The 13,277-nt window shown below is 42.6% G+C and overlaps 1 protein-coding gene across 20 annotated transcripts in view; it reads left to right on the top strand.

The window, feature by feature from the left end:
- Positions 1-13,277, top strand: part of Synrg (synergin gamma) — an 84,439-nt gene that overhangs the window by 10,830 nt on the left and 60,332 nt on the right. For 6 of the 20 annotated variants that reach the window (XM_052759721.1, XM_052759714.1, XM_052759713.1 and 3 more), the window contains exons 3-7: positions 3,062-3,183; positions 6,451-6,581; positions 8,986-9,091; positions 9,925-10,036; positions 12,387-12,689. In XM_052759721.1, coding sequence (XP_052615681.1) covers positions 3,062-3,183; positions 6,451-6,581; positions 8,986-9,091; positions 9,925-10,036; positions 12,387-12,689 — 774 coding nt within the window. The remainder of the gene's footprint in view (positions 1-3,061; positions 3,184-6,450; positions 6,582-8,985; positions 9,092-9,924; positions 10,037-12,386; positions 12,690-13,277) is intronic. The other 14 variants (XM_052759726.1, XM_052759725.1, XM_052759723.1 and 11 more) reach the window with 3 other exon arrangements.

Raw genomic sequence — 13,277 nt, 5'->3', positions numbered from 1 at the left:
TTAGTATACATTTATTTTCTGAACTAGCATCTGACTATATATTCTGGTCTCTTAACTTGTAATCCTCCTGCCCTACCCTACCCAGTGCTGGATTATAGGTGTCTTCCATCATGACGGCTTCTGTCCTTTAAGTTGACTATTTGGTTGGTTTTTGTTGTTGTGTTGTTGTTTGTTTGTTTTTAAATAAAGAAGAAAAAATGGGATGGGCGTGATGGCACATACTCTTCATCCCAGCACTCGGATAGAGACAGACAGATCTTTGTGAATTTGAGACCAGTCTAATCTATACAGTGAGACTCTGTCTCAAAAACAAACCTGGAAGCAAAGCTTCTAGGCATCTGCAACATTGCCTTATTGTCCACACTAGAGAACTACACAATCGGGTTTTTATATTGCTCCTGTGGTGTTAAGTAAGCTAGTGATTTTGTGTTGGGCTGCATTTATGACTATCCTCAGATCAGGGGCATGCAGTCCTCAGGTTGGACACACTGCTGGAATCAATGAGATTGCAAGGTGTGGTAAAATGCAAAGTTAGAGTGTAATTTGTGCCCAAGCCGTGTTTTTATTCACTTACGTTCCTTAGGTATGGTAGACATTTACTGTTTACTCAACCCCAGAGGACTGTGCATTGGTTCTTCTCTGCTCTTGGGAATGTTTCACTGGGGAAGTTTGGGAGACACTAGTGTGCACGAAACTTTCCCATGGCTTTCCTGTGCTTGAGTATGTATGCGTCACACAGCAATGACTGTTCGTGTCAGTGTTCTTGTGAGGAAAGGGAAGAGGAATAGCACTTCTTTGACATAATAAGCATTAAATGGTTTTGCAAATGAGAAGTGAAGTTTTGGAACAAAGTTAAGAAAAACTAGGAGTGCTGCAATCCCAACACTCAAGAAGTTAGAGGCCAGCCTGGCTCTACAGTGAGTTCTAGAGAAACAGTCCCAGAGACAGACACACAGACATACAGACATACAAACATACAGTTATAAGCCAGCCTGGCTATGTAGTAAATTCTAGAGAGGGAGTCCCAGAGACAGACACACAGACATACAAACATACAGTTAGAGGCCAGCCTGGCTGTGTAGTAGTTCTAGAGAGAGAGAGAGCCAGAGACAGACATGCAAACAGACAGAGTGGAGTGAGCAAATACTCAAGGGACCACGAGTAGTACGTAGCCCATTCATTTGGCTTCCAGAGTTCATGATCTTTTTTTTTTAATAATTTTTTTTTTTTATTTTATGTGCATTGGTGTTTTGCCTGCCTGTATGTCTGTGTGAGGGTCCCCTGGAACTGGAGTTACAGACAGTTTTGAGCTGCCATGTGGATGCTGGGAATTGAACCCAGGTCCTTTGGAAGAGCAGCTAGTGCTCTTAACCACTGAGCCATCTCTCCAGCCCCTCATGATCTTAAGTGTTATTATCCACTGTTTTATTTTTTTTAAAGATTTGTTTATTTATTATGTATACAGTGTTCTGCCTGCATGTATCCCTGCAGGCCAGAAGGGGGCACCAGATCTCATTATAGATGGTTGTGAGTCACCATGTAGTTGCTGGGAATTGAACTCAGGACCTGTGGAAGAGCAGCCAGTGCTCTTAACCTCTGAGCCATCTCTCCAGCCCAAATAATGTTTATTGGAGTTTCTGGGTTTTGTTTGTTTGTTTTTTGGGTTTTTTGTTTGTTTGTTTATCAAAACAAGGTTTCTCTGTGTTGTTTTGGTGCCTGTCCTGGATCTCGCTCTGTAGACCAGGCTGGCCTCGAACTCACAGAGATCCGCCTGGCTCTGCCTCCCAAATGCTGGGATTAAAGGTGTGGGCCACCACCGCCTGGCTATCCACTGTTATATAACAGATGACCCCAAAACCTTATAAAATAAGCATTTTGAACAGGGTGGTGGTGGCACACGCCTTTAATCCTAGCACTTGGGAGGCAGAAGCAGGTGGATCTCTGTGAGTTCGATGCCAGCCTGGTCTACAAAGCAAGATCCAGGACAGGCACCAAAACTACACAGAGAGACCCTGTCTCAAAAACAAAAACAAAAAACAAACAAACAATAAGCATTTTGTTATTTTGCAATGTGCCTATGAGTCAGGAATCTGAGAGCAGCTTCGCTGGGTAGTTCTGGCTCAGAGCATCTTGTGAGCTGTAGTAAATCTGTCAGGCAGAACTGCAGTCATCTGAAGGTTTTATGGAGCGGAAAGATCAGCTTCCAAGATGGCTCATTCAAGGTGGCAGACACATGCTGCTTCTGTGGAGGAGGCCCCAGATCTCCACATGGACTCCCCAAAGGGCAGCATCCTGTGATGCAGCAGTGGCTTCCCCTAGAGAAAGTCCTCCAAAAAAGCAAGAAGGAAGCCAAGGTGTGGTGGCACACACCTGTGATTACAGCTTTGGGAGATGAAGGCAGGAGGATCAGGTTAGCCCTTGAGTCATATCAGATCTTGTCTCAAAAAGAACTAGGCTGGGGAGTTACATGTTGTCATCACCATGGAATCCTGTTAGCTGTATGAGTTCAACATGGGAAGAAATGATGCAAGCTTATGAATACCAGGGGGCAGGAATCCCTGGGATCCATGATAAAGACTGAGTATTCAGGCCAAGTCAGTCATTTCATATCCACATTCAAGTTCTGTCGAACCAGTGCTACTACTTCCACTTAATACAGACCCTTTAAGACAGTTCCTCGTGTTGTGGTTACCCAACCATAAAATTATTTTCACTGCTACTTCATAACTGTAGTTTTGCTAAAGTTATGAATCGTAATGTAAATATCTGTGTTTTCCGATGGTCTTAGGTAACCCGTGTGAAAGGGTAGTTCCAATTCCCTGAAGGGGTCATGACCCACAGATTGAGAGCCACTGACTCGAGAGATGAAATTCTATAGTTTGTCCAAGATCACATAGCTGAATAGATGGTGGAGTTCTCATTCAAGCCTGTCTCATCAGGACCTTGTGCATTTTCCATTGTACTATGCAGTTTTTCAATTAGCAAGTCCTCCGGGTGTCATGGTTTCAAGGAAATAAACTTGAGAACGTGTTGACTTTAATAAAGCCTTGGTGTCTTCCAGCAGGCCTGATGCCAGTACAGCAGCAAGGATTTCCTATGGTCTCTGTCATGCAGCCCAGTATGCAAGGCATGATGGGAATGAATTACAGCTCTCAAATGTCCCAAGGACCCATTGCAATGCAGGTACTTCTTAGTTGATTGTTTATAAAGTTCTTGTTTGTTGTTGGGCATCTGAATGTCACGAGCTATGGCTTTAAGAGCTCGATGTTATGTTTAGAAATAGCTTGAATTTGGTTTTATCTATCTATCTATTTTTTTTTTTCAAGACAGGGTATGTGTCTATGTATCCCTGGCTGCCCTGTAACTTACTCTGTAGACCAGACTGGCCTTGAACTCACAGAGATCTGCCTGCCTCTGCCTCCCAAGTGCTAGAATTAAAGTTGTATGCCACCACTGCCTGGCATTATGGAGTTTTATTATATCTGGGTTTAGGAGATCCCCTTTGCCCTGGACTCCCAAGTAAGTGAAATTGTAGGTGTATGCCACAGTGCAGTTCAAACTCAAAGACTCACAAATGCAGGTGACTGTCTCAGTTACTTTTCTATTGCTGTGATAAAACACCATGATGAAGGCAACTTATAAAAGAAAGAGTTTATTAGGGGCTTACAGCTTCGGAGGGTATATCCATGGTGGGGAGCATGGCAGCAGGCAGGCAGGCAGGTGTGGCACTGCAGAAGTAGCTACAGGCCATGTCCTTATCCACAAATGAGTGGCAAAGAAAAAGCTAACTGGAAACAGTGCTGGGTCTTGAAGAATCAAAGCCTGTCCCTATGACACACCTCCTCCAACAAGGCCATGCCTCCTAATCCTTCACAAATAGTTCCACCAACTGGGGAATAAGCATTCAAATATATGAGTCTACAGGGGCCATTCTCATTCAAACCACCATAGTAACTGTTCAGAATAATTATTAATTATTATAATTAGTAAAATAGACAGTGGAGCTATATGTTCTTCATTTCTTTCTGGAACTGGGAACTCAAAATTATAAAAAGTGACACAGTAGTAACAATTTCAGAACAGAAAAATATACTAACCAAAAGAAGAATTCTATGGTTAGTTTAACAGGAGATTAGAAATGGCTAAAGAAAGAATTAGTGAACTGGAGAGATCTGAAGAAACTATTTAGGATGAAGACAAAATAAAAAAAGAAATGTGAGAGGAGCTGGGGAGCTGGTTTAGCAATGAAAGTGCTTGATGGCAAGAATGAGGGTGGCATTTGGACCTCAGAAGCTCATTTAAATGTCTGGTGGGCACGGTGCCCTACATATAAATCTGGGCCTAGGTGATGGAGACAGAGGATCCCCAGAGCAAGCCGGCTAGCAAAACTAGCTATATCAGTGAGTACTGGGTTTGAATGAGAGACCATGCCTCAATAAATAAAGTGGAAGAGCAATTGAGGATTATTCTGGGCATCAACCTGTGGCCTCCACATGTATGCCCACTCAGGTACAAGAGCACACACACACACACACACACACACACACACACACACACACACACACACACGTTGGGGGGGAATAATAAAATAAAATTAAAAAAGCAATTGACAAGAGAATTGAGAATTCTGTAAGACCATCTTTTTTTTTTTTTTGGTTTTTCGAGACAGGGTTTCTCTGTGTAGCTTTGCGCCTTTCCTGGGACTCACTTGGTAGCCCAGGCTGGCCTCAAACTCACAGAGATCTACCTGGCTCTGCCTCCCGAGTGCTGGGATTAAAGGCGTGCGCCACCACCGCCCGGCCTGTAAGACCATCTTAATGTTGATTTTTGGAATCTAATCTGAGGAGGAAGAGAAGTGGGAGAAGAGAGGCCTTGATGAAGGTGGTGGGCAGTAGGAAAGCGATGAAATTAACAGAATTGGGGGTTACTAAGAAGAAAGTGACAGGTTTAGATGAGCTGAAAGGGTGGGATGTGGAAGCAAGTGTCGGGATGCTTAAAATAAAGTTTGAGAAGGTAGACTTGTTTTTGCTGATAGACTAATGATGTGACAACAGAATGGAAAAATGGAATGGGAGGTGGGGTATGGTTGTGGTGCTATGATGAGGAAGTCAAAGATCAGACTTGAAAGGCACAGCATTGGATAAGGTATCCGTGGAACTGTTGACTTTACCAACGCTATGCCGGGCGGTGGTGGTGCACGCCTTTAATCCCAACACTCAGGAGGCAGAGGCAGGTGGATCGCTGTGAGTTCGAGGCCAGCCTGGTTTACCAAGTGAGTTCCAGGAAAGGCGCAAAGCTATACAGAGAAACCTTGTCTTGAAAAACCAAAAAAAAAAAAAAAAAAAAAAAAAAAAAAAAAAGACTTTACCAATGCTTTATGGGTTAGAATGGACGAAAAACAAATTTGAAGTCTTCAGTTGAAAATTAAAGGCCTGTGGAAGGGGAGAGGAAGAGGGAGAGGAGAGATCCTCAGTTTAAGCATCCTGAGTCTACTCTGGACAACAAATCGAGACCCCTGTCTCAATAAAGAAACAGAAAAGAGGAAGTTAAGGGTTGGTAGAAAAGAGGAAATGTTTTAAAGGGACAGGTGCTCCCCAATTCCAAGATAGTAGAAGCAGTGGTCTCCAGTGGGCTTCAGGAGCATCCACGGTTCAGAAGGGAAGCTGTCGGGAGAAGCTTCTACTCAGGGAAAATTGCTGTTGTTGTTACTCTAAGTTTAATGTTAGAGTTTGTGAATGGGTATTGTCCTGAGGGATTCTTATTTCTGGATTCTTCAGCTAAGTGTGTATTATTGTATTGGTGTGTAATTTACTATTGATTAAATATATGTTATTTTTTGTAAAAGTTTAGCTTATTACAACTTGATATGAATATCAAATTATTTATCTTTTATTAGATTTTATTTTATTTTATGTTTATGAATGTTTTACTGCCTTTATATGTATGTACCATTTGTGCACCTGGAGCCAGTCAAGGTCAGAAGAATACATTCAATCCCCTACAACTGGAGTTACAGGTGGTTCAAGAGACCATGTGGGTGTTGGAAATCAAACCCCGGTCTTCTGTAAGAGCAACAAGTGCTTATAACCACTGAACCTTCTCATCACCTCCAAATTTTTATTACCTTTTTTTGTGTGTGTGTTGGGGTGGGGGGGCAGTGTCAAGACAGGGTTTCTCTGTGCAACAGCCCTGGCTGCCCGGAACTCTGTAGACCAGGCTGTCCTCAAACTCACAGAGATCCACCTGCCTCTGCCCCCTGAGTGCTGGGATTAAAGGCGTGTGCCACCACTGCTCAGCTCAGCCTATGTTTTTTTTTTTTTTAAATTTTCCACTGGAATGTATCTTATATCTTACTAGTAAAAATACTATGAAATAATTTTGCAAGGTTTTTAAAAATGAAAAAGAACACCCATATATATTATTTCATCTGTTGCCTGTTGTTTCTTCTAGGCAGGAATACCGATGGGACCAATGCCAGCAGCAGGCATGCCTTTCCTGGGGCAGCCACCATTCCTGGGCATGCGTCCTCCAGGCCCACAGTATACTCCAGACATGCAGAAGCAGTTTGCTGAAGAGCAACAGTAAGAGCCGCCCAGGATCCAGGGATAACAGGGTTACACAGGCCCAGGATCCAGGGATAACAGGGTTACACAGGCCCAGGATCCAGGGATAACAGGGTTACACAGCTGCAGCTATTCGACAGATTATTAAAAGTTCTGTAGTTTGAAGCTGAAAGAGATAAATGGTCTTTAGGATGCTTTAAAAACCGGTTGTTTGTTGATTTTGAGACCAGGGCCCTTCAAATACTTTTAAAAGTAAGAAATTTAGAGGGCTGGAGAGATGGCTCAGCGGTTAAGAGCACTGACTGCTCTTCCAGAGATCTTGAGTTCAATTCCCAGCAACCACATGGTGGCTCACAACCGTCTGTAATGAGATCTGGCGCCCTCTTCTGACCTGCAGGCAAACATGCTGTATACATAATAAATAAATCTTTTTTTTTTAAAAGAAAAAAAAAAAAAGAAATTTAGAGCCAGCTGAGTGGTGTGGCACTTACCTGTAAGCCCAATCTCTTGGGAAGCTTAGGTGGGAGAAATGTGAATTTACCAGGAGGGCAATATAGCAAGAGTGTCTCAGACAAAACAAAACAAAAACACAGAATAAAATGTGTTCAGTTCCAAGAAAGACCTGAAATGAAGCGGTTTGTCAGCACAAAGTTACCAACAAACTTGGTTGTCTGGCAGCCCCACCCTCACACCCCCTCCTCAGAGCACGGCTCTTGCTCCTGGAGACACTGCCTTCCTGCCCAAGGAGATTCCCTATATTTTTAGTTGACTTTTGTCTTTTTTGTTGTTTTGATTTCTGGAGTCAGAGTAACAACAAAGGCCCAGGGTGGTCTTGAATTTGCAGTCTTTGTGCCCAGGCCTCCCAAATGCTGGGGTTATAGGTTTTTGCTTCTACACCCAGCTTCCTAAATTGGCTGGTGTTGCTGCTGCTGCTGCTGCTGCTGCTGCTGCTGCTGCTGCTGCTGCTGCTGCAGTTTGATGGTACAGCACTAACTGCTAGGCAAGTGCTGAACCACAGAGCTACCTCCAGCCTGCATTTTACTTTCTTATATGCAGAACAAAGTGTTCTTTTATGTTCATCTGCCTCCCTGGTATTCGTGACTGCTCAGTGCGTCAAGACTGTTTCCTCTGCTGCTGGAGGTCTAGGGGTGGAGAAAGGGGTTCATGTTCTCCGCAGATTAAAGAATTAAAAGCAGGAAGGAAACAATACTGGAGATCTATGGAGTTCCAACAGAGCTACCTTGAGAATCGGGGTCTCCTCCTGGGGTTATTAGTCTCATTGATAATGCAATTTAAGAATGGACACAAAGGGAATTTCAAGGACAAAGAACAGATTCAGACAGAAGCTTATGGACAAAGATAGTTTATTAGAGTATGAGAGGGAAACTGCAGACAGCTGCCTGAGGCAGGAGGATGGAGAGGATAAGATGATGTGGAGGTCAGCATGTGGCAGGATAGGGAACCTTAGAAACAGGGTGAGGAAGCCCAAAGCAGTAGGAGTTCAAGAGCACACTTAGGCTCTGGCCAGCATCCAGAAGAAACAAACCAGAAAAGAAGAAAAACAATTTCACTTTTCTGAGTCAGGTCTCAGAAAGGTGGACACCTCACAGGAACTGCACCAGGGGGAGGGAATTCTGGGAAGGAAAGGCATGTTATCTTTTTTTAATTGATAATTTGAAAAATCTTTTAAAATTAAATATCCCCTCCCCTTTCTCTCCTCCCTTCAAGTCCTCCCATATACCCCTCCCCTGCCTCCTCTCAAGTCTGTGGCCTCTTAAGTGCAACCTACTCAGCCCATATACTTTTACTTCTTTGTATATAATTTCAGGGCTGGCCATTTGGTGTTAGATAACCAACTGAGGGGCTCTTTCCTAAGGTGAACCTGCCTTCCTGGGGTGGTCTCCTAGCCAAGTCCTTGTCCGCCCCATTGAGTTAATCCTTAAGGGAGGAGACAAGGGCATGTCTCCACCTAGAGGTGGATTTCCCTCTTTACACTTGGAACTATCTCAACTGTAGAATGCTGTCTGGCATGCATAGGCCCTGGGTTTAATACTCAACTCCACCACCACTACCCACCACCACTTAAAAAAAAAAAAGATACTTTCTTTGCCTTGCAAATTAGGTAAGAAATAAAAGCATACATGTAAATTAAGTGAATCATTCTGTAGATTCATTTAAAAATATTTTAGAGCTAGTATACAGAAGAAACAGATTGTCATAAGAGAAGTACATATAATTAAGAGTGAAGATTATAATTCTAGAAATGCAAGTTGGTATTGCTGAAGCTGATAGTAAAAACCTGAATGTAACTATTACTACTTGAAGCTGAATGTTGATGTGATTGTTCTCCCATGATAGTAAAAACCTGAATGTAACTGTTACTACTTGAAGCTGAATGTTGATGTGATTGTTCTCCCTTTAGAAAACGATTTGAACAGCAACAAAAACTCTTAGAGGAAGAAAGGAAAAGACGTCAGTTTGAGGAGCAAAAACAAAAGCTCAGACTTTTGAGTAGCGTGAAACCCAAGGTGATGTATACATGCCGCCCCTGCCCGCACCAGCACGCATGCGTGCCCTGCACATGCCTCCTGCTCTCACTCATGGTTTACTTAAGTCCTAAAGGGAAGGGTTTTTCTTTTTCTATACAGATAGATGTGCTGTTGTTGGGAAAACAGATATTAGCCATTGTCTTCTTATCTCTCTCTCTCTCTCTCTCTCTCTCTCTCTCTCTCTCTCTCTCTCTCTCTCTCTCTCTCGCCTTTCCTGGAATTCACTCTGTAGCCCAGGCTGGCCTCGAACTCACAGAGATCCACCTACCGCTGCCTCCCAAGTACTGGGATTAAAAGGCGTGCGCCACCACTGCCAGCTTCTCTCTCTCTCTCTCTCTTTTTTTTAGCCACCATGACAATGTTGCTAATCTTTTTCTTGGGAAGCATTGATGATAAATGGGATGGTAGGAAATGAATTTGTCAGGTTCCTCACAGAACGTTTAGTATCTCATAGCCCTGTCTTAATAGTATTTGAGAATGAACTTTTTAAAGTTTTTATATTCTGTAGAATGTCTTTTTATGACTTTATTTTATATACTTAATGATATCTTTCTGACTTGAAAAATTATCAGAAGTACGTAGTGAGAATATTGGAACTAAAGCCGTTCCTGTGTTCTTGCACTTGAGGGTCAAAAGCAGGAGGATGGCCATGGGTTTGAGGCCAGTCTGGGCTACACAGTGAACTCTAAAACCTTGTCTCAGAAAACAGAAAAAGGGGAAGGGATGTCAGAAACAGGTCTGTGTGTGTTAGTTTGAGAATGGAAGACCATGGCAGACAAGGGAGAACTAAACACAGGTTTGCTGTCTTGCAGACAGGAGAGAAGAACAGAGACGACGCTTTGGAAGCCATAAAAGGAAACTTAGATGGATTTTCCAGAGACGCTAAGATGCACCCTACTCCAGCATCACACCCCAAGAAACCAGGTAGTTTTCATTTTAAGAAACACAAAAATGTTCTTGCCTTGGAAGTTGGTTGCTTGTCTCCCCATGTTCAATTGGCCTCTGTGTGAAGGTCAGTGTTGAATTTTTCCTTCAAGCTAAATTCAGATTTGAACATTTTAAAATGTAAGGGATCTGACCCAGTTAACAGCTAAGCTGGAGGTTAAAATCCTGAGTCCTCTGCTTAGACGGCACTTTAATAACTTCCTGGGAACTATGTATAGTGAGTGTACTGATGTTAAGAATGTCTTTTATGCTGGCGGTGGTGGCGCATACCTTTGATCCCAGCACTTGGGAAGCAGAGACAGGCGGATCTCTGTGAGTTCTAGGACAGCTTGGTCTACAGAGTGAGTTCCAGGACAGCCAGAGCTACACAGAGAAACCCTTTCTCAAAAAAACAAAACAGGGGGGGGGGGGCGGGAGAAAGAAAGAAAGAAGAAAGAAAAGAAAGTCTTTTGTGCCAGGCATGATGGTGCACACCTTTAATCCCAGCATTCATAGGCAGAACTAGGAGGATCTCTGAGTTTCAGGCCAGCCTGGTCTGTCGGGAGACACCCTGATTTAAAAAAAGAAAAAAGAAAGTCTGTTGACTCAAAGGAATGTAGTGAGTTTACTAGTCCATCTTCATTATTGTGGAATGTATACTTCTATAAGCTAGATCAGATTTCATTGTTCATGTGAAAAAATTTAGAAATTCTCAAAATGCCCCATTTTTAAATAGTCATGGCTATAATATTTCTCAGGAAAGTTCAGTTTCTTCAGTAAATTTCTTTGTAGTTTTAAATAAAATTGCCTTTTAGAGAAGCAGGGTAAAGAGATTTTTTTGTTGTTTTGTTATCACTTAAACACTTAGCAGTTGAAATTGTTGGCAAAATGTTTTCTCATCTCTTTGAAATTAAATATTTTGACATTTTGTCATCAGCTACTTTCAATAATAATATATCATTAATAAACAAACCATTTTCATAAATCATTCATCAAATCAAAAAGTACTATATTCTGCTAGAAAATATTATATCAATAAATTTTATCTTAAATCCTGTGTTTTAGTATCTCTTATAAGTTACTATCAGGAGAAAACAATATTGCCACTGTTATTAATTCTTTTTTTAAGTATTTATTTTTTATTTATGTATGTATGTGTGTTGGTGTCCACCAAGGCCATCAGATCCCCCGACCTGGAGTTACAGGCTGTTGTGAAACTGATATGGGTGCTAGGAACCACACTCAGGTCCTCTGAAAGAGTGATAAGTGCTCTTAACCACTGAGCCATCTCTCCAGCCTGTTAGTAATTCTTGATTTTCTAGCTCAGCTCTGACTCTGTCCTGATAATTTCACTTATTCAAATATGTACCTTGATTTCTATTACCAAAATCATGCCCAAAGTAAAGTAGACACTAAAATTGGAAGGCGAATAGATACTATCAATCATTTTGAGATAAGGAAAAGTATATCTAAAACTGAAAATTATAAGCCGTATAACTAGTGATGAAGTGATTCAGGCAGTGTGGTGGCACATCTCAGCACCCAGAGGCTAAGGTAGGGGAGTTGTGAGTTTGAGGCTAGCCTAGAGTACTTACATAGCAAGTTCTAGGCCAACCCGAGCTACATAGCTGAGCCTGTCAGCATACAAACATTGAAAGTTAAGACTAAAACTGAACCTGCACCGAACTTAGAAAGGGCAGAGAGCAGCGGCAGTTGTTAGGTCTGACGTTGTGTTCACACTGAGTTCCCTTGTCAGCACAGACTTGTGGTCAGCAGTTAGCAGCAAGGGAGACATGTTAAGTAATCAGTTGTGTTGTGTTGTTCAGATGCTGTTCATATGTTTGCTTGTTTAGTAAGATTGTCTAGGCCAAGGGTAGTGGTGCACGCCTTTAATCCCAGCACTCAGGAAGCAGAGGCAGGCAGATCTCTGAGAGTTTGATGCCAGCCTGGTCTATAGATCGAGTTCCAGGACAGCCAGGACTTGGTAGAGAGACTCTGTCTCAAAAACCAAACAATTAGACAAACAAAAGAAATAGTATCAGACAGACCACTTGGATTCCAGAAATTATTACTACTTTGATACACATTTAGTACTACCTAATAAAATGAAAGAATGGAATTTGAGTTCGTTTTGTCTGTTTTCTAACCAGATATAAAGTAGCTCTAGAACTTATTTTTTAGAACGAAACAGACATCCAAGTGTTCCCTGAGCACTCTGGTCCCGCTTGACTGTTGGGTCTCACCTCACTGTTGTTATTTCAGGATGTTCTGAGGGTTGTGTTACACCTGGATCTCTCTCTCTCTTTGGTTTTCATTCCTGTGAGTTTCATTGCCATTTTCCATTTTGCAGATTGTCCCACATCATCTCATTCTACTAAAACTGTCTCCCCATCACCTGCCTTTCTTGACGAAGACGAATTCAGTGACTTTATGCAGGGGCCTGTTGAGGTCCCCGCTTGTGGGCCCTCTTCCCCGGCCCGGCCCTTTCAGTCCTTCCTCCCCACCGCCCCACTGGGCCAGTTGCTCACACAGAAGGCTGGAGCACAGCCTCTCCCTGCAGGTCAGGCTCCAGTGTCTTTTGCCTTACACGGTGGCCCTGGGCAAGCTCCTTGTTTCTCTGCCGCTCCAGCTGCACATGGTGTGCAGAAAGCAGGTAACCAGTGTCATCCTCCAAGGGTGAAGATCATCTAGGGAAATGGATTTCTCTGACTTACGTAGAATCATACAGTGCTATTGGCAAAGAAACGCAGATGTGAGTTATGAGAACCATCAACAGCCACCTATGCGAGGCTAGATTAAGTTTTTGCATCTTCATTTGCCAGAAAAGTGATTTAGAACCTTTTGCCACTGTGTTAGAAACAGGTGAAATTACCAAAAAACTTTAAAAGCAAACTGACCTCCTCAGGTTCGCTTTTGCTTGGAAAAAAAAAAATCACTGATATCATGTTATAATAACACACTAGGGAGATCTCCATTAAAAAGCAGTCTTTCAGGGCCAGTGAGATGGCTCGGCAGTGAGAGCTTGCCACTAAGCCTGATGACCTGAGTTTCTCCCCAGAACTCACATTCTGGAAGGAGAGAAGTGACTCCTACAAGTTGTCTTCTCACTTTCACACATGCAGCAACATACACACACAAAAGGAAATAAATGTAAAGCAATCCTTTTAAAGTGTGATCTCTCTAGCCAGCTATGGTACACATATCTGTAATCCATTCCTTGAGACATGGAGGCAGAAGAATC

The sequence above is a fragment of the Peromyscus californicus genome, unplaced genomic scaffold, assembly GCF_007827085.1.
Source record: "Peromyscus californicus insignis strain IS unplaced genomic scaffold, ASM782708v3 Scaffold_3__1_contigs__length_106647218, whole genome shotgun sequence".
NCBI classification, from domain to species: Eukaryota; Metazoa; Chordata; class Mammalia; order Rodentia; family Cricetidae; genus Peromyscus; species Peromyscus californicus.
Note: the sequence above shows the minus strand (reverse complement) of the source record. Positions and strands in the feature narration are given on the sequence as shown.